The 21465-nt window shown below is 47.1% G+C and overlaps 1 protein-coding gene across 7 annotated transcripts in view; it reads left to right on the top strand.

Moving 5' to 3' along the window:
- The window catches only part of LOC144151343 (dermonecrotic toxin SPH-like), a 120590-nt gene that overhangs the window by 92960 nt on the left and 6165 nt on the right, over positions 1–21465 (top strand). For all 7 annotated transcript variants that reach the window (XM_077682354.1, XM_077682353.1, XM_077682357.1 and 4 more), the window contains one exon: positions 10766–11003. In XM_077682354.1, the coding sequence (XP_077538480.1) occupies positions 10766–11003 (238 nt within the window). The remainder of the gene's footprint in view (positions 1–10765; positions 11004–21465) is intronic.

The raw sequence follows: 21465 nt of genomic DNA, 5'->3' as shown, positions 1-21465 counted from the left end.
TACGCAAAAAATATGGCGGATTCACTATGAATTTGTGCAGCCGAGAATAGAGCCCTTGAAGGAAAAACACGTCTATTGGAGCCCCTAACAACTCAAAAAATACGCAGGCGGCGAAGCAGCAGTCAACAAAGTGACGTGTGCAGGCGAGCGTCGGCGAATAGTATGCCGTGGCGTCTGCTCTACCGGCATTCATCTTTCGTCGCGGGTTTTTCTCGAACCTTCGATTTACATGAAGAACAATGTAGATAAAAGACGACTATTCTAGGGTAGTGGCGTTGGGTGAAACATTATCCCTTTCAAATGAGATAACCCCCGCGGCATAAGAAAGAATGGAACATGCGTTTCCCTTGGTACACAGATAACACAGCCCGGCACAGCCGGGCAGCAAAAGCAAGAAACACCAATAAATAAATTCAATGCATGGTCCGCAGCAATATTTCGACGTTGTCAGCATGTAAGAAAAAGTAACGATCATGAATTACTGAGAAAACAATCATAAAAATTGAATAATAAAGTGGCCCCAGAACGGAACCCTGAGGGACACCGGTTGTGGCCTTGTATGAGAAGGAAGGCTGCCCGTTTGCTAACGAAGCATGATTTATCCGATATGTAGTTACATAAAAGGGATGTGATGGACGGTTGAAAATCGAGTTGACACAGCTTTCTAAGTAATATATCGTGGCAGACGGCATAAAAAGCCTTGCTCAAATCAAAGTAAACGTCATCGAGTTATCCTCTCCCCTGCACTGCTTCCGAAGCATGCAGCATAAAATTACAAGATTTGTGGTAGTCAATCTGCCGGCGAGAAAGCCGCGTTGCTGAGGTAATAATATAGTTTTTACACTGAAAGTCAGTAGTGAATGTAATACGGTCTCAAAGAGTTTTGAAGAAGCGCATAGAATAAAAATCGAGCGGTAGTTTGTGGGGTCTAATTTAGACCCTGACTTAAATATAGGAACCCGCACAGTCTTCCAACTAATGGGGAGCTTGGTGGTTTTGAGGGAGGTTTGACATATATGCTTCAAGACCGGAACAAGAAGATCTCCAAACGCCTTCAGAACTGCAGAAGGAATTCCGTCAGGGCCGTACGAAAATGATGGCTTATCAACTCGCTTTAGAGTTTTGAAACAAGACTTTCTGAAACAAACCATTCTTAGCTTTTATCGTACCCCGAAACATTTGACGGGGGCAGGCTGCACTATTCATGCCGAATACTGGACGGAATTGTTGCGCAAAGGCGTCTGGAACGTCGGGAATGCTCTAACCCCTCTTGCCAATGAGGTTAATATTTTCTGGATAATTTTTGGAAGTCTATGCCCGTACGTGACCCCAGAAAGCTTTAGCATGGCGTGGTGCATCACCTTCAACTACGGCAATGTACCTGGACCTATAACGCTTAGCCTAAGTTAAAGAATCTCAGTCTGCAACCTCTCTTGGCCGGTTTTCTGTGCTTGTTTGTGAGCTGGATTCTTTCTTCCGAGGGCTTTGCTTAGTTCAGATCGAAGGCCACAACGCATTCACTGGGTCCGCCTTTCATTTGGGACTCTGGTAATGCCAAAGATACTGAATGATGCAAGCAATGCGGGCTGGACTCACATTATCTGAGCCCCCCTTTGAATCCCAGACAGACCTAATTTGCATTCCATACCTTTTAATCTGTTAGCCCTCTTGGCCATTCTTGCCGATATCTTTCGGTCAAGCCGACTCTGCGTCCAACGTTTTCCCTTAATGGGGCACTTAACACTTTCGCGCTAAAATTACAATACGTAAAGGTCTGCCTACCCTTTCGCCATCGCTTTGGCATCAAAGGCCATCTTAGGGGCCATGATCTCTGATGTACACGGTTTGAACTGCGTTTATAACCTTCGCTCAAGACTTATAACAAGAAAAATCGCCGAGATTCTTTTCAAATGTACAAAAAAAACTTCTGCGGTGCCTTACGCATAGGGCGGCAAAACAGAAAGCGCTCACCCAAACTCAATTACAATTTTTTCTTTCACGCTGTACTTACCCAAACTCAGACTAAAAAAACTCGTCCGTACTTAAAATCACTCGTGCTGAATTACCACATACTCTTTTGCAATCATACTCATCTGTACTCAAACTCATTATACCTCGCGAGTACTCGTACTCAATCTGCACTCACTCGTACTCAACTCATCTGTACTCAGTGGTACTCATACTCAATCTCTACTCAAACTCTTCAGTTCTGACGGTTACTCCTACTCGATATTTGCTCACTCGTACTCAATCTGTACTCACTCTTAACCAATCTTCCCTCACATTTACTCGTGTTGAAAAGTGCTCTACTGATTTGTTCTCGCAATCAACCCCTTGCTTAACGCGCCAACCTAGGTCGCTTTGACCGGAGCAAGTCCACTGAAGCCACTATGCCTGCCCTTGCTTTCACTATGGGAACCCCGTGACCAGCGAGTGCCGAAAGAAGCGGAAGAGGGAATGGCAAGACCGGCAGTTCCCACTTTATTACCTCAGTTTGCCCTCCCCAAAAGGGTCGCTGTAGCACCGCGAAATGCGTGACACTCGGGCACGCACCTCCCGATTCGACTGGGTGACGAAACTCACAAGCTTGTACTCGAGAGTTCTGTGCCGATGACTACTACTCGTATGTACTATAAACTCGCGAGTGCATGTAATCGCGAGTACAGTACTCATGCGACCATTTGAATGCGATACATTGGAGGCAATACATTTGAATTTGCAGAATGCGATACATTTGAAGTTAATGGCAACCTTCTTTATGATGAAACAAAAATCTGTAATTAATTTAATACCCATTGTAATTAAGTGTTTACCCAAGATAATGGCACATTCTTTGAATTCGTTATACCCCTTCCCTCGATGTCTGATGTCATTGTTACTGAAAGCGGCATATTTAATCTTCGCTTAAGGCTTGATGTCAAAAAATTACCTGGGCCCGATGGTATTCTAAATAGCATCTGAAAACGTATGCTTAATGGGTTTCAAAAATTTCAATGTTAGTTTTTCGAAGTTTCTGTGTGACGAAGAAATACCAGGGGACTGGGCTAGAGGGAAGCCATTTTATAAATCAGGAGTGCATTAAGAGGTGCATTAAAAACTACCGCCTGATTTCACTAACGTGTACCGTATGCAGAATTCTTGAACACATTATTTGCAACCTCATCTCTGAATTCTGTACAACCATAATGTGCTCACGAAACTCCAGCACGGGTTCAGGAAACCGTGTTCAACGAGCAGCCGGTTAGTTGAGACAATCGACTTTTCATCAGCAGCATTTGTAATATTAACTGAAACTTGGCTCAATGACACTGTCAGTGATAAAAATATTTTTGTTTGCGCATCCGAATTTAACTTCTTTCCCTGTGATCGATGCCACCGAAGGGGCGGTGGCGTACTCATTGCCGTCAAAAACGATCTTGTTGTGACCCCTATCGCAATATGCACTTTTCTTGAATGCGTGTTTGTTTCTTTCAAGTCTCCTGGTAATAATATTATTATTGCCGTCTTTTACTGTCCTCCTGATATGGGCTCCTTGTTTGCGACCGAATTTTCCCGTGTTATAGGCGATATTTATACCCATTTTCCTAGTGTCATACTTCTTATTTTTGGTGATTTCTATTTTCCTGCTATAAACTCGAGAGATCTAACCGTTTCAAACAATGATACTGAGGTGCAGACATTTTTGCAGACTTGTCTAGACTTTTCTCTAACACAACTTATCAGATTTCCTACACGCTGCTCGGCAACATCTTCTAATATTCTTGATTTCATTTTAACGAACGAGCCCGATGCTTGCTCAAAAATAAAATATTTTGATGGTCTTTCCGACCGTGTCAATATTACTGGAAACTTGATTCGCCCAGTGGTAGAAAGAATGTCGACTAACAAAATTAGCAGGTGCTATAACCGAGGCAACTTTGGTGGCATCAACTTCCTTCTATGAGCAATTCGTTAATGGGCATCTCCACTGCACGATTGAAGAAAACTGGCTGCTGCTAAAAAGTAAACTTCTTGGTTAATTGACCAATTTATACCCGTAATAACCATGAGAACTCCAAGCATGGTTCCTTGGTTTACGCAGCAGCTCCGACGTTTGAACACTAAAAAAGCGTTTATATAAGCAGGCCATCAAAAATGATAATTTACACTCTTGGAATAAATACAAAATATCTGATAAAGAATATCAATCATTACTAAAATCTACCCGCCGTCATTTTTTAGCCATGATTTATCATCGATCCTTGCAAATAACCCCCGCAGGTTCTGGCGAGTTGTAAACCCTAAAAGTAATCCAGAAATTAACATAAACGATAACAACAGCGTTTCAGTCCCCGATTTTGAATGCGCAGAGCTGCTAAATCAGGCTTTTTCAAGTGTTTTACAAGAGAGGATGTTTCATCCGCTCCCATTTTAAATAGTTCATACGCTGCAACAATGCCGGAGATTACTTTTAGTGAAGCCGGTATTTTGTACCTTCTGCAAAAACTGAAAATTTCTACAACAGACGACAACATTGGCTTTAATAATAAAATCCTTCAAGCCATATCATCGAGGATCAGTCCTTTCTCAAGCGCTCTATTTTCACAATCGTTATCTACCGGAACAGTACCTCAAGACTGGCTAACAGCTAAGGTTGTCCTTTTCTTCAAATCCGGTGACCGCTCTTCCCCGCTGAACCACAGGCCCATTTCCCTAACTAATACCATATGTAAACTCATGGAGCATGTCATACACAGTCAAGTCATAAACTATTTGGAAAACATAGCATCATTTCTAATTGTCAGCACGGTTTCGTTAGGGTTATTCCTGCGACACCCAACTTGCCGGTTTTGCTCACGATCTTCACAAATCCAAGGATGCCGGATGCGAGGTCGACGCGGTTTTTTTTTGATTTCGCTAAAGCTTTCGATCGCGTTCATCAACACAGATTATTACTGAAACTAGCACAACTTCACCTTCACCCGGATGCTCTTAGATGGATTGAAGCTTTCCTCTCCTCCAGGTCACAATTCACCTTCGCTATGAATGTAAATTCTTCCTCTGTTCCGGTAACTTCTGGCGTCCCCCAGGGAAGCGTCCTTGGTCCTCTCCTTTTCCTTTTCTATGTTAATGATCTTCCCAATTCGGTATCTTCTCATGTTATACTGTTTGCAGATGACTGCGTAATATATCGTACCATTTCCTCTAATTCCGACCGTTCAACCTTGCAATCTGAACTGGACAAAATTAACCTGTGGTGTTCAACCTGGCTTGTGTCACTAAACGTTTCTAAAACTAAGTATATGTCCATTACTAACGCTACTAACCGTATTCCCACTTATTACTTCTTGAATAATGCGCCACTTGAGTTCACATCTTCTTATGGTACCTTGGCCTTCACTTTCAGCAGGATCTAACATGGCAGCATCACGTCGAACTTACTCATGCAAGCACTAACCGTTCCCTTGGGTTGCTAAAACGTAACTTAAAACAGGCTCCATCACAGTTAAAAAAGATTGCTTTCACCACTTTAATTCGACCTAAATTATAGTATGCTAGCTCCAATTGGGACGCTCATCAAGCCTACATCGTATCAAATATTGAATCCGTGCAAAATTGTGCTGCTCGGTTTATTTACTGATTATTCTTCCTTTTCCAGCGTCACTAACTTGAAAAACCATGCTGAACTAGTTGATTTGGCCCTGCGCCAGAAACATGAGCGCTTATCACTCTTTCACAGGCTTTATAACCACCCATCACTGCGTGAAGGTTTTTTTGAAAGCCCCTCTGCTCTCTTTCCACGACGCGATCACCCAAATAAAGTTAAACGCCCACAATGTCATTCCCTTCGTTTCGCACAATCATTCATACCGGGCACCATTGTTGAGTGGAATGACTTGCCAGCACATGTTGGCACGGAAAAAGATTACAATAAATTCTTGCAGCACTTGCACACTACGGTCCCTAACTAGAATTTCTTTTGTAGTTTTTACCTATTGCATAAATTGCAACAGTCGCTTGCTTACGTTGCTCTTGCTCTTGCTGCAGGCTATTTCTGCATACGGTGCCACCTGTTATGTTCTCTGTTCTTTGTTTTTACGTTATGTTGTTTTCTTTTTCAGCCAATATCAAGGGCGCAAAAGTGCCAAGCAAATTCTTTAGGTCCTGCGAGCTATGTTCCCAATTTATCTGATTAGTTAACGATTGTACAACGGGGTATAGCTGTAGATTGTATTTATTGTTCTCTTTTTCCTTCATTGGAGCTTATTACTGGTTAAGAGGCGTTTTGTATTTTTGTCAGTATTTTTGTATGTTGTCTTGCCCCTCCCTCCTATGTAATACCCTCGCCTAGAGGGCCTTTAGGGCCACTCTGAATGAATGAATACATGACTTCGCCAAATCAATAAATTGTGGAACACAGACCGATGTTACTTTTAGGGACTTTTCGAAATCCTTGACAAGGTTTGCCACTGAAAATAATTATACACGATAGATCATAAATTAAAAAAATTCTTAGGTAGTTAATTAGATTTCGGCACAGATTTGTCGGCACGCACACAGTCAAAAGCAAGACAACTGTTTGCGTCGTTTACAGAACAGACAGCTTTCCCTGTGGTTTGTTCTGTTAACAGACAATCCCCGCACTCTTTTTTGGTTCCAAGCACCACATTACACCCAATCCGGTATGGGCATACGTCGGCGTACTCACTCATGAGTACACCTATTAATACTCCAACTCACGGGTGAGTACGATTTTGAGTGAGTAAAGACGTGAGTACATGTACTCGCGAGTATCACTCATTTATTTTCTTATTTATGAATACTGGAATCCCTGTTAGGGATTTTGGCATAGTGTATTAGGAGGCAAAAGACCAATTCATACAAACAACAAAAGAAGCAAGCCAGTATACAACGAAAGAAAAAGGATTTACACCAAGGCCTGGCACAAACAAAGCGTTCACATTCCACGGTGCCAAATGAAAACATATACGGGATTACACAGCTTAGTTGACATATATATTTATAACCTCTTGTTGAAGCTAGGAGAAAATAGGCAAAGGACGACTGAAATTTCGGCGTTGGTTAGTGCGTTACAGTCGTTTATAGTTCGCAGAAAGAATGGATATTTAAAGCAGTTATGGGTTACAAAGGGCATGATTGTGAAATCATGCATTGATCGGGTAGCGTATCCGGACGAAAATGCAAGCAGTTTTGAGAGGTATGTGTTGTACGGTCGCTTTATGAGTTGATAAAGAAATTTTAATCTGTGTTAGATTTGTTCGAGCAGTAAATTGTGTATGTGATGTGCGTCCAAAGGTGTTGTAAATAAAACGGGCTGCCTTTTATTTCACTCATTCTATCTTATTGATATTAGTTTTAGGGAAGGGGTCCAGAATAAGATATTGTGAAGGGATCCGAGGTAGCGTACTGTAGCTTTCGCTACAAACCGCTGCTGTTGCGTACAGCTTCGCTACCTTCAAGTCTTACGCATTATCGTGCGCTTCCTTCATTTTTTATTATGATTTAAATAAACGGTTTTTTCAACGTTAATAGCCATTTGCCATTTGTCACACCAAGAGGGAATTTTTGTAGAGCCTTGCTTTGTAGAGCACTTTTGTAGAGCCTGTTCGTCTCAGGGACAGCATACTTTTTTATAAAAGACACTGTCGTCAGAGTAAAGTTTGATTTTAATGGGAATACCACTAGCAACATCATTTATGTACAGGACAAAAAGGAGCGGTCCCAGCGCGGAACCCTGGGGAACGCCATTAGTCAACAAGCTGTAGGTTAGAGCAGTAGCCCCCAAAAACAAGAAATTGTTCACGATTTCTTAGATATTTCTTCCATCAATAGCTGTCATGAGCTGCTTATAGCGAATTTTCGGGAAATCTAGTTGGTTGTGGATCTAACTTTTCCAAGTAGAGGAAGAGAGAAACAAACAAATTTATAGATTCTTCTGGGTTAGTGTTAATGGTGGGCACTCTTTAGCTGAGTCCCTACCTTAATGTTCGCTAGTCGAATGAATTCCTTAGTCAGTAACCAACTCGCCCAACTTAGTGCTTTAGTAGTTCTTATTTATAGTAGAATGGGCCCTGTCAACCTGTTTTAATGTGGTAATCCTTCTATCACTTACAAAATTTCATGTACTTATTGACTTATTGGTGTTTTCCTGTTTATGTGGCATAAACTGAATTGATGTTCTGCGTTTGTATCGTCTTCTCTTTAGCTTTGTCCCTGTCCTAATATTCCCTAGTACGATGAATTCCTTAGTCGGTAACCAACTCGCCCAACTTAGCGCTTTAGTAGTTCTTATTTCTAGTACAATGGGCCCTGTCAACCTGTTTCAATGTGGTAATCCTTCTGTCACTTACAAAATTTAATGTACTTATTTGTGTTTTCCTGTTTATGTGGCATAAACTGAGTTGAAGTTCTAGCGTGTGTTCGTCTTCTCTTTAGCTTTGTCCCTGTCTTAATGATCACTAGTACGATGAATTCCTTAGTCAGTGACCAACTCGCCCAACTAAGTGCTTTAGTACTTTGACTAGGCCAGGCGCCTGCCGGTTTTAAAGGGAAGCTGAAGCGCTTTCCAAAAAATTTGAGTTAGATTAACAGTTATATAGTTTCTTGCGCGCTGATTCCGAATATCACATTGAAATTTATCGTACATGAGTCCAAGTGGCATTTATCTTGCAAAAAGTGCGGCCCCGTTCGAAAGACGCGCGCTTTTCGCATTTTGACACCCCTGATTGGTTGCGCCCGTCATGACGTCAAAGGAGGACACCCTTCGGCCGCGCGGGTTGTCGGAAGCATTGCGAACGATCGCACGGTTGCCTTTGCGGCAATTTAGCTTGCAGTTTACTTTTCGCACACGACTGGAAGTTTGTTTTATAATTTTCCGTGCTGTTGGTTCAATTATCTTGGAGCTTAAATTTGCTTTACACGACAGAGAACCTCAAAGCAGTGACTGTGACGTCTAGTAGTGGGTTCCATCAAAATATTTTTGAATGAGGCAACCAGCATAGGGGGATTTTATACCTTATGTTAATATGAGGTACTGCCTTAACTGTTTCTTAATATACACAAAACCATTTATGCCGAAGATTAATGGGCGTTTTATAAACAATCTACCAACGAAAAGCACGTACGTGCACTGCGCGAAAAAATAGCGTTCATGCGCTGCAAACGTATATGCGAGACACATCCTGCCGGTACACGCATAAACCAACAAGCAGACTCTGCTTCAGCATTTCCTTTGTTCGTTGTCGCCCACCCCAGCCCCGTTACTCATCCCCGTACACAGACCCACACGCGCGCGCCATTTCGGCAGCGGCGCTACTGCGCCTCCGCGATTGCTAGCTGCACTTCGATGAGTGGCGTCTTACTGCTTCACATGCATTTTTTCTGAAAACACTGCAGCATACTAGTGCCTGCTCAGCATTATTGGCTGTAGTAGGGCTTGATTTTCGCTTGTGCGTTGCGCATTCTGCTACAATATTACGGCCACCTCGTTATAATTAACAGACCAGTCGGACAAGGCAGTTACGTTGTAGTTACGTTACTTTAGGTAACAATCACCAAACGTTTGTGATAATGAATCGTTGGCCTGTTTCAGTATTTCTAGATTTAAGCATTTACCGCGCTAGTCGGACAGAGGCCGTATATTTACTCTTCGCTCCTAATTTTTTTAAAATCATCATTATATATATCACCGACTATCACTGGAGCACACTTGAGGTTCAGTGACAACAAGTGCTTGCCAGGTTATAATATGCAGCCACGCGGAATCTTTCGCAAAAAAAAGGCCCCCGCAGTCAACACAAATTATGGCACGGTGGTGGTTCGGAGTGGTGTTTTTTTTTTAATTCCAGACAAACATCACCTTATCGTGACATGTATACTGGCAAAATAAGTAATCTGGTTGTCTTGGTTCTTTTACTTTGTAGGAATACCGTTTACCTCTTAGCCGGGAGAGAACTTCTATCAGGATTGGCCCCTTGTTTTAGTTTCGCCAAAAAATTGTTTTTTCAACACTGTCCTGAGGCTATGGGGAAAGAAAACCGACGCGTTTAACGAAACAAGTATTTCCTGAACAAATGTGACTTGGTTTCTGGAATGGTACGAAACATCCCCGGCCAAAGTACAGCAGTATTCCCCATCCTTCCTAAATCTAGAATCTAATGTGCACATTTACGTCTGTCGCATCAAAAAACAAAACAAGAAAAAAACGCATTGCAGTTGTTTACAAAGTATTTAACCTAGTGTAGTGTATTCTCTGTCATGAAGCACAGCCACCTCGGCTCTCGCTTCCGTATGTTATCAAGCATCCCGGCGTGGCATTATTCTGCTTAGGAATACGGCATGATAACGTATGCCTCGTTTGGCGTTCGTGCATACTTTTTGAACACGAAAATTGTACAAATGAGTGCTATCGACCACAACAACAACAAGTATCATTTACAAGGAAACACGGCGAAAAGAGCATGGCCGAGGCGGCCGATCCGGCCGGAAGTCCAGGTATGACGTTTTTCAGCCGGTTTTCGCCCGCGCTCTTCGGTCTTCCGGCATCGCGCGGCGAGATGGGGGCGGGGCATCGGGCCACTTTTGTTTGCTCATTGCGCGGCTTCTATTGCGTGTATTGCGAAAATATTTCGTACACATGAACTATTCAATGTGTACTTGCTGCTAGTCAACTTTTCTTTTAATTCTAAAACCACTTCACCTTCCCTTTAAGTATGGTTTAACTGCCCCCCCCCCTCCCCCCACTCTCCTGTGCTCTCTGCCCCAGGGTTCGACATTAGCAACAACGACAAGTTAGAAAGGATACGTGCGGTGTATCGAGAGCTGAATATTGGGACTCACCGATGGCAAGGCGACGGCGTTTCCAACTGCCTCTCGTTCCTGCGGCCTCCCGCGAGGCTTCAGAGCGTCATCGACGACCGCGACTCAGAAAAAAGGGAGAGCTTCGTCGACAAGGCTTACCAGTGGACAGTAGACCTACCGAAGCAACTGCGACGTTCGTTGAGGTGAGAAGGGAAGGAAGTTTTGAATAAGTAAGAATGCTTTTGGGTACGACTTTTGTTGCCGGTACTGGGTGCATGCAACGCCTGTTACTGTGTCTACGCGCCAGTAACTTCCCCGGGGATCGGCTTTTTTTGGGTGGGGGAGGGGCAAATTTCAGTACCAAAAATCAAATTCTCCTCAAGGAGCACGCAATTTTGTTTCAGGCATAATTACGTTTTCTGTTGGCAAATGAATGCTGAAAACTTGAAATACACCTTTCTATTCCGTTAATGAACTGTACAAAGGCATAAAATTTATTTCAACTGTACCACTTCTAATGTCCAACAATGTCACCACCACGTGCCGTATAAAAGTTACCCTTCGAATTTCGCGGCTTCAACGTCACCACTTGTTCATCAAACATAAATGTAGAAAGAAAAGAGGCAGATATCGCCATGGCAACACTGACCGTCTGCCGCATACAAAATGATGACAAGGCAGTTTTAGCGCACAGCTGGCAAGCAATCGCTGTTACACTGCATTTTTATAGCGATTGCGGCGATGGAAAATAATTTACAGCCAGACTTAAAAAGGTTGTTTCGGAGGTCGCACCATTTCCAAGTTTTCTGTCACGCGCTCAAGCAAGAGGCCTCAATAATAACGGGCGCTCATAGATAATACATCCAAACGTTGAGGAGCAATAGCTTATGTGATCCTTGGTTGAGCCTAGTGGGATTTATCGCAACTTTTTATGTGTGAAAAACCAGGGATTGTGGCAAAGTTTTTTGAACAAGGGGCATAATCTCTCACCGATTACTCACAAATATGAGCGAAGAAAAAGGTTTCCAAAGTTAATGCGTTTTTGCCCTGGGTTACAAATGTTCACCCTAAAACATAATGTACGTCGGCAACGTTCTCCTGCTTTTGGCCTTTTCTGGTTCCATACACACGGTAGCTTCAGAAGCTAAAGGATTTGGCAGTCTCTCGGGTGGATCTATCTTTTGCAGTCGTGGGCAGAGTTTCAAGGTTGTCTGCGATTCAAAGATGCGCATTTCCCACACGCTTCACCCGGTTCAGATGGAATGCGCTTGCCTTCGAGTGGGACTCCATTCGAACGCTTAGTTCGAGAGAACTGGCATCTGCGGTTTTACGGCCGCCTGGGTTTGTGCGAACATCAGAGTTTCAAGGAGTGTGTTGAACGGGAATTCGTCCGGCTTCGATTCGGGTCCGGGTTCAAGCCTTTCGGGTGTAGTTGCGGATTCGGTTCCGGAGGACCATTACGTTCCGTTTTGAACCGGTGAAAACTGTACAGGGTTCGAAGAAAAGAACCGGATTTTTCTTTTTGTTGAATTTGTTGTGCTGCGTTTTCGTACCTCTGTCAAGTCACTATAAAACAAATTCCTGATGTAGGTTTCTTTGTTCAAGTGTTTTGACTTGGAAACTTGAATGTTTTTCATGTGACGTCACCGATTACAGCACTAACAGAACCAAAAATAAAGGTTCGCAAGCACACTTAAGGCTCCTTATGTCTGTTACACTTTACTATGTGTGTTAAGCATTACACTTTGTTTTCGGAAGTTTATTTTCTTATAGTTTAGCTTAGTTCATTTAATTAATTAGACGACGGAGGAGAAGTCCCGCCGTTCCGACGTGTCTTTTCCTCGGTGCCGTGTTTTGACGCGATTTCTTGCAGTTTCTACGTTCGCATCTGTTTTCCATAGTGCAGCGATAACGTTGAGTTCCTGGCGCCATCAAGGGCTACTACCTGCCCCGGAATGTCGCCCAAAAGCAAACATTACAACCGCATCGCCTCTAAGCAGCGGCCAAGCCTAACCTCCTCTTCGGACGGTGGGTGCCGTTCCGCGCAAGGCCTTCTTGGGTACCGCAAGTAGGCGCTCCTTCAACACCAGCTGCTTAAGCAAATGGAGCCGGCGTCTCAAGTGGTGTCCAACCTCGCCTTTCAAACATCTACGCCTCTGACGGCCCAGAGCGACTACAGCTGCCCCATGGATGCTAGCAGCGACCCTCCTGTGCCGCAAGATCCCAGCAGTGTCACTGGCGAGTCTGCTGAACCCCCCAACAAACGCCTTTGCACCGAGGTTTCAACTTTAGTGCCGCGTCAGCCTGAGGACGATAATGCCCTGATGGACCTTCCAGGAGGCAAGCGCGTTCACTCTGACGATAAGGTGCCCAGCCGCCTGAATCCTGCAGGCCTCCTATCAAGCACTAAAGACGCTCAACCAGCTTGCTCCAAGCTAGCCATCAATCCGAAATAGAATTTCAACATCCCCCAAATCACGACGAAAGCTCTTCTACAGACGCTATCAATGTGTGCATCCTCAAAGTCACAATGGCTACACTTTTCACTGAGGTACCAACTCAATTTCTGTGTGGGTAGCATCATTACAGGCAGTTCACAAGCTCTACATCCTCACTCACATATCCGTCTCCCCCGGAGTTCACCTCTCGGTACCAACTCACTTCCTAGATGGTACTCATGTCCGCCGTTATGTTGTCGCGGGCGTCGATGCCGGTGAGCCCTCCGACGTGCTCAGGGACACCATCCGATGCGAGACCCACCAATTGCGCCTAGCCCGGTATCTTGGCAGTCATCGTACACGCCTCGTGACGGTTCTTAGTTCCCCGAAACCACCAGTGCGAGTTATATACAATGGATGCATTCTTCGCCCCCGGGCTTTACAAGACGAGGCCATTATTTTGTTACCAACGCTTGCAACAGGGTCACATGCACACCTCTTGCCCAAAAAAAAATCCACCGCCTGCTCAAACCTCGACGAAGCCAAATGCTGCTGCTGAAAATGAAAAGGTCCCTAAATTTCGTTCTGGGCTCTGCAAGTCTGATGATCACGATACCACAGACAGCAAGTGCCCGACAAAGCTTACCGCCCAGCCACGTACTCATGTGAAGAGCTTTAAAAGCTCCCAGGTTGGTCAATCGCTTTCGCTTTCAAACCGGTACAAACTCCTAGCTTCCAACGACAACGTCGATATTGAAGATCACGTACAAAAACCGGTCTCTGCCACACCACCTATAAATTCGGTTTCATACAGCCAGGTGGTGGTGCGATTGCGTCCTTCGTCAGTGGCCCCGTCTTCAAGAGGCCGACCAGATTTCCCCGGCCCTGGAAGAGGTGGATCTTCGCCTCCAGGAACTACGAACGGAGCTTGCAAATTTGACCGCTCGTACAGCCCAGTTCCTGGCACAGAGACGCTTAAAGCGTGCTGCTGCAAAAGAGAGCTCATGCGAAGGTATACCTCCTCTGTCAACTTCTCCCTTGCCTCCACCTCCTCCGGCATCATTACCACCAGCAGCATCGATCTCGTCAGCATCCGACGCTCGCGCCATTCTTAGCTACGTGGTGCAGCAGCTACACATATTAACCACGACTCTAGCAGCATGACTCCGCTAAATTATGCAGCCGCTGTACAGGAAGCTACACGAAGTGACAGTATACTACAATGGAACTGCTGCGGCCTGCTCGAAAATGTTGGTGAACTTAAGGAACGCCTTCACTTAGGCTACTTGCACGGGCGCTACGGCTCCAGGAAGCGAACGGCCTACCCCGTATTTTCTTTTTTACCCGCTATGCGTCTCCAACAATAATTAACTACCGTAACGCCCCACCGACCCCACGGAATGAAGCGCTGGTGTATGTCTTCACACACCTTCCCCCGCAAGCGGTTAACGTTAAAAGCTGGCGCTCCCCCTGGCAAGAAACTGTTTCGATGAAAGTTCAACTAAGTCGTTGCGCAGTCATCCTTGTGTCATGTCATGTGCGTCCTCGCAGTGGTCATGCCCGCCTTTTCGGTTTGGGTGGATTTCGAATATAGCAGCACAACAACCCCGTTGTCCCATCATCATCGCCGGTGACTTCGATGCCCCGCACCCAGCCCGGGGCTATGACATGGTGAGTGCGCGAGGTTCAGGTCTCCTCAAGGTCAAGGAGCATAGTCGCTTTACTCTATTTAGTGACACTACCCAGTGGATTCGCCGCTCCACGTCTACCCGTATGCCTCCACGTTCCCAAGACCTTACTTGGTGGCTTGGTCCATCGGCCGTTACTTGGCGGCGGGAGCCAGACTGCTGGGGAAGAGAGAGAGAGACAGAGAGAATGCAGTTTAATGATGCTGACGAGGTCTGCCCAGCACATAGGCTAACATGCTACGTCAGGTGAATAATAAAACAAAAGAAAACAGAAGACGTGAGGTCTGTATACAGAGTTCAGTAGTTCGTGGTAAAAATAAAAGAAGCGTTAAAACCACTGGAGAAATGTTCGACCGCACTGGAGAAATGTTCGCTTTCAATTATAGCAGAGTTCAGGCAACCACGGAGCTACTACACTTGGTCATGAATTCACTAGTACAGGTTAAAAATAACAGAAGTGGGAAACACGTGCTGGAGAAATGTTCACTTTAAATTTGAGCACAGTTCAGGAAACCGCAGAGCGACCACAAGTGATCATGGCACGTTGACAGCTAGCCAAGCAGTCATGGTGATCACAGCCCCGAAATGTTCACTGGGACACCACTGAGAGTTTGAGAGCGCAAAGATGACGGTCGCAGTTCTCTTGCACTAGTAGAATCAATGCTCGGCACTGTTAAAGACTGTGAACAAGGCCTGAACTGCGAAGGAAGCTCAGGAAGGCCTTCATCGCACGTGAAGCCATCTTTGCACATGATCAGGGACCAAGCACATCATTCAACGTAAGACACGATGTGGGTAGCCTGACCAAAGTCACTGTCAACGAATGTTTTGGTTCGTCATATCGTTTACACACATATACGACATGGTGGATACCTTCGGATAGCGACCATCATCCCAATTGCCTAGATCTTTCATCGTCGCCCTCGCGTCACCTACATCGTAAAAATGTCATATTATCAACTGGGAGTAGTTTCGGAAATCGATTAGTCAGATGCGACATTCAAAGAGGACCATTTATCACCCATACAAAGGGCTTTTGAAGATTCTGAAACTGTAAAGTGGGTTCACGAAAGCCACCCTAACCCTTATTTGCGCCTCCTTCAGCTGAGCACGCAGCGCCGCCAGGCGGAAGTGTTTGCTTGTAGCAATCCCAACTCTCCGACTTGCCAACTCCGTCTTAAACACCTCACTGCCATGGCTACGCCATTAACGCCGGCTGCCCCGCCAGCGCTTACTTGACATGTGCGCTTTGTTAGGGCCTCAGTCTGGACTACGCTCCATACGGCGCAGTTTTCGTTCTTTGGAGCGATCACCACGATCCACAGATCCTGCTTCGTCAGCGTTCCTCAGATCCAACCAGACTTCGTTTGAATTTGCAGATACGCTGGGTAATACTTTATACCCTGATTTTGGCTTCGACCCAGCAATCATGCCCCCTGCGTTCACTCTTCCGCCCGATGCTGGTACTCCGCCATCGGAAGCAACAACCGAGGGTATACTCCCCCCATTTACAATTGAGGAACTAACCGCGGCAATTGACACGGCTGCACTCCGCAAAGCTTCGGCCCTGACGGTGTAACACTTGAATCTTTCAAGAACCTTGACGATTCTTCTCTGGAGGGACTCCTAGAGGCGTACAACCGGGTTTGGCTCACGTGTCCGATCCCCCCGGCCTGGCTTCAAGCGGAGGTTATCACTATCCCGAAACCCGGTAAACCGAGTACAGATATCCCCAACGTCTGACCAATAGCACTCACGGTGGCCATTTGGAAGCTGTTGGAACGAATGATTGCCGCACGCCTTCTGTGGTGGCCCGACGAGCACCATCTATACCACCCATGCCAAATTGTATTTCGTCCCCACCTTGGTGCAGAGGATGGTCTGGGCCACCTCTCCGAGATGATTCTTATTGGCGGGCCATCCCACCGTGTATGCCGGGTGCTGGGAATGCATGTTCACAAAGCATATGATCACCTTGGCCAGGCCGCCGTCATTGCGGTACTTCATATCCTTCACATGCCATCCCACCTAGGTGATTTCATTTCCTCCTGCCTACTTCTCCATCGGTCTCAACAGATCTCATATCGATTCCTCCCACCCCGCCGTAATGTGCCTCAGGGATCTGTCCTGGCTCCCTTGCTTTTTAACATGGGCATGATACGTCTTGCCTGGCGACCTGGTGCTGCTCTCCACATCTATAGTATCGTGTATGCAGACGACATCACGGTATGATCTGTTCACCAGGACCTTTACGTCCAAAGTGTCCGCCTGCAACAACCTCTAGATGAAAGTAATTCTTCTTGCAGGTAACGCTTTCTCCTAACAAAAAAGCACTTCTAACCGGGGTCAACGCACGGGACCGTCGGCACTTGGCAACCTCTCCTATCCGTTTTTCTGTTCAAGGCTCGCCTATACCAACAGCATTTACCCTAGGGGTGTTGGGCTTCGATATTCCGGCCACCGGTTCTGCAAAGCCTTGGATTCGCTGTGCATCAAGCTGCACAATCGCTGCATCTGTTGCGTCGCATGTATCAAAAACCAGGCGGTGCGGCCTCCAAGGTGGCCCGCATGCTTGCCCGAGCCATTCTGCAGCCTCGCATAGTTTATCAAGCACAATTCCACTTTCTTGCAAAGTCAGACTGGGCACTACTCGTATCAATAAGCAATTTGGCTATGCGAGCATTAACTGCTCTTCCATCCCTCACCCCCGTCCCTATTCTCCAACAGGATGCACAGTTCAATACATTTGATGAGCTAGTGCATCAGCGTCGACAAGTCTGCCTCCAAAAACAAGCCTCTGACCCAGATTCCTCCGCTGTTGCAGCGTACATGACCGGTTCACCAGCCACACCACTATCAAACACCAGTATACGGCCCCCATAGAAGTTTCAGCAAATAACGGATACACTACATGTTGCCCGTATTCATCCCCGAACGGTGGGTGCTCCGATTCCGCCTTCTATGGACATTGCTAGCCCTTCCTCTACGCTGATGTTTGTCGACGCCAGTGCTTCAGATACCTTACTTCATACCGCTCTACTTAACCCGACTGTGGCTCCCGATCCAGTGATCTGCACTAACATAGCTGCGGAGAAGTGGCCTTCAGCCGGCTGAACTCCATGTAGTGCGTGATGCTCTGCTACAGACATCTTTGATAATCAAGCACGCTTTACCACAGTGTACAATTTACACTGATTTGTCGGCAGCTGAACGAGAATTCCGTAAAACTCTCACGTCCAACGAACTTCTGCTAGAAATCCAGAACAGAGTGGACACTTACCCATGTCATGTGCGCGTGTAATTGTGCCAACGGAACAGCCACCCCGCAATGCAGGCTGCAGATTACGGAACACACCCCGTGCATGTGCAATATGCAGCTCCTCTTGCACCTTCGTCAAACGGTGCTCGCCTTGCCAGTGAAAAAGAACGCCTACGGCGCATCGCGCGTGCTGTCATACCACCGCGCGCTACGGATCTCCCTGGCGGGTTGTCTCGACAAGATGAGGGCCTGCCCGGACGTCTTCGACAGGGAGTCGCCCCCACGCCGGCTGTGACGAGGTCCTGGCCACCTCAATACCATGCCCCTTTCAACTCCACGTGCCTCTTTTGTCCCGCTCCTGTTGACCAGAATAGAGCAGAGCACCTGGTGTGGAGCTGCAATGCCCTGCGAAGCCTACACGTTGTGCATATCGCCACCTGCAGCCCGCGCTCTGGCGTCCGCCTGATTTCATGGCCTGGATACACGTACCACATTATGGACCCTGTTCCGGTTCCTTCTGGAATCCGGAGTGTTCGGTACATTTAATTCCCCCTTATGCTGAATAGCAAACTTCCGCAATAAAAATTTCTTTATTGAATTTAATTTTATTCCGGGTCATAAACCCGCAGTTCCATACCACACAGTCGTTTCGTTGAGGAAAAAAATAGCAGTGGCTTAGCTCGGCTATGCCCGGATATACGCAGCCTGAACTAAGGTTCAGCTGTTTATTCTTAGCTTTCCTGATTCTCTAGAATAGCTTGATTACCGTGGTTACTGCTGCTTCAATGACACAATGCGGTATACGCATTATATGAGGCATGTATATTTATCAAGCAGTTCCGGCGCAGCGTCAGTAATCGCCCCAGAGCTAAGCTGGTTCCAAAAGCGCACGCCGGCGTTGCTGCGGCGCACGAGCTATCGGTTCCACACCCTTCCACCCCTCGTATGATCATCAGGTGGACCGGGCCGCCACGTGCGCAACAATAGTCAGCGCAGACGCTGGGCGCGTGGGGTGTGTGAGAGACGCCGAGCAGCGAGCAACGTTCTGTGCACCGTGTGACGTCACTGCTCCTCGCGCATGCGCAGCACGGCTCTTCAGGAGCCACGCGAGACTGCTCAACCTCGGCCGGTGTAGCACACGCTACGAAAATGGCTGACGATTGGAATATTCTTCAATGCGAATTTGAGCGCAGCGCGAAGTGCAGTATTCTCGACGACGGCGCATAGCTGCTGCATCTCAGGAAGTGATCGCGTCATCAGCAAACGAACGGTGGCGTTATTCTCTGGCGTTATATTGTCACGTGCTTCCTAACACCGGCGCCAAGAGACGAGTGTGAGGACGAAGAAGTGGTTGAGTGCGCGTGCTCTTTCATATGCGCAATTTTTCGGGCCACCACCCCCACCACCATCGTCATTCAGAGCTCTGGCGCTCGCGCTTGGAACCCTGTACTCGAGCTATCCCAAAAAGGTTCCTGCTGCTTGTACTGACCTGGTCGTCACCTTCAAGAACCCCGGCTCAGCAACTGCGTGTCTATAGCACGCGACACTGCTGGAGGTTGCTGGGCACGACTACCCCATGCAAAGGACACCTTCGGCCAGCCCGGAACGGCCTCGCCCGGTCCACATACCTGTCTATCGATATAGTCGTCGCCACCGCGGACTGTCGCCAGAGTGCGGTTACCTTACTTCACGGCACCTAGACGTCAAGCCCCGGAAACACAATTACGCAAGCACTTTCTCCCCATGTAACTCTCCAACAGTCACGTAATCCGGCTATCTTTCACGGTGAGATGTTTCAGGACGTCGAGGACTGGATGGAGCAGTTTGATCGGGAAGGATCGCTCAACCAGTGGGACGCTTGTTAAAAGCTGCGTCAGGTCTATTACTCGCTCGAACATGGTGCAAGGACGTGGTTCGAGAACCGCGACGCGAGGTTTTCTACGTTGGCAGAATTCCGGCAGGAGCTTCTGGAAAGTTTCGCCACCACAGACCGTCGGGACCATGCACGGCGGCTGTTGGAGCCGCACATCCAGAAACCCAATGAAACTGTGACTATGTTTATGGAGGACATGGCGCGGTTGTACAAGAGGGCTGACCCTGAAATGTCGGAACCGAGAAAGCTGCGCTACCTGAAAGCTGCGCAACCATCCTCAACAGCCATTGAGCGAGCCCTGCTAGAGAGATGCGGGCAGTTCAACCGCGTGGACGGCACTTCCTCCGGTACTGCTGGCACAGTAACAAGTATGGCCAATGAAACAACCCTTCGAGATCTTATCTGCTCAATTGTACGAGAAGAGCTGCAATTGAGTGGCATTGGCGGGCTGGAACCTGCGCCTGCATCGGTTGCTGATGTGGTTCGCCAAGAGATCCGACAAGCGCTTTCGATCGCAGAGCAGCAGATACAACCGCCACGTGCGAGTTATGTAACAGCTCTCCGTCGCCAGCTGCCCATTACACACACCCCAATGCCGCCTCTGGCGCCTCGAACCGACCCCCGACTCAAGAGAGCAGATTCCGCCACGTACTCTCGGTCCCAACAACAGAACTCATATGGAACGCAGTTGTGCAAGACGGACGTGTGTCGAGATTGACAACAACCAGCCACTGTGCTACCATTGTCGAAAAGCAGGCCACGTTTACCGCCGTTGCCCGTACCGTGAAACTGGGCTTCGTGGCTTTTCACCGGCCGCCTCACGACCTCGCTTTGGCCAAAGACCTGCGGAAATCGAAGCTTACCTTGCTGTCAGACAAAGCCCCCGCCGATCCTCCGAAGTTCACAGTCACGGTCTAGCGCCTCGTCTCCTGACCGTCGAGATCCCCGAGGACCGCCGCGTGTAAGATCCCCTAGCCCTGGGCGTGGAAACTAACCGCCGCCACCTCAGGGGGCAAGGTTGCTCCCGGCAGACCTTTGCAAGACCTTCGAGAACCAACTACGCCGCCGACAGAGCATACGACCTCGCCGATACAACACACGAGGACCTCGTAGACCGAACACGCAGCGTCCCCAGCAGAATACGTGATCTTGCCGACAGTACCCACGATTCCGTCGACAGGAGCCACGACGTCGCCGTGAGTAGAATAGGTATCGGGGAAATTGACAGGATGATATTTTAATCTGTATAGATGGACACCAAGTGACTGCTTTAGTCGAGACTGGTGCGGAGTACTCCGTAGTTAGCCAAACACTCACTGATTGCCTAGCAAAGTAAAGACACCGTGCTTAGGGCTCCAGATTAGATCGTCTGGTGGTACCGAATGACGCCTGTGGGCGAATGTACCG

This window comes from Haemaphysalis longicornis, unplaced genomic scaffold (genome assembly GCF_048455015.1).
Source record: "Haemaphysalis longicornis isolate Haplotype H1 unplaced genomic scaffold, Haemaphysalis longicornis Haplotype H1 scaffold_9, whole genome shotgun sequence".
NCBI classification, from domain to species: domain Eukaryota; kingdom Metazoa; phylum Arthropoda; class Arachnida; order Ixodida; family Ixodidae; genus Haemaphysalis; species Haemaphysalis longicornis.
This window is presented reverse-complemented; position numbering and strand designations above follow the sequence as displayed.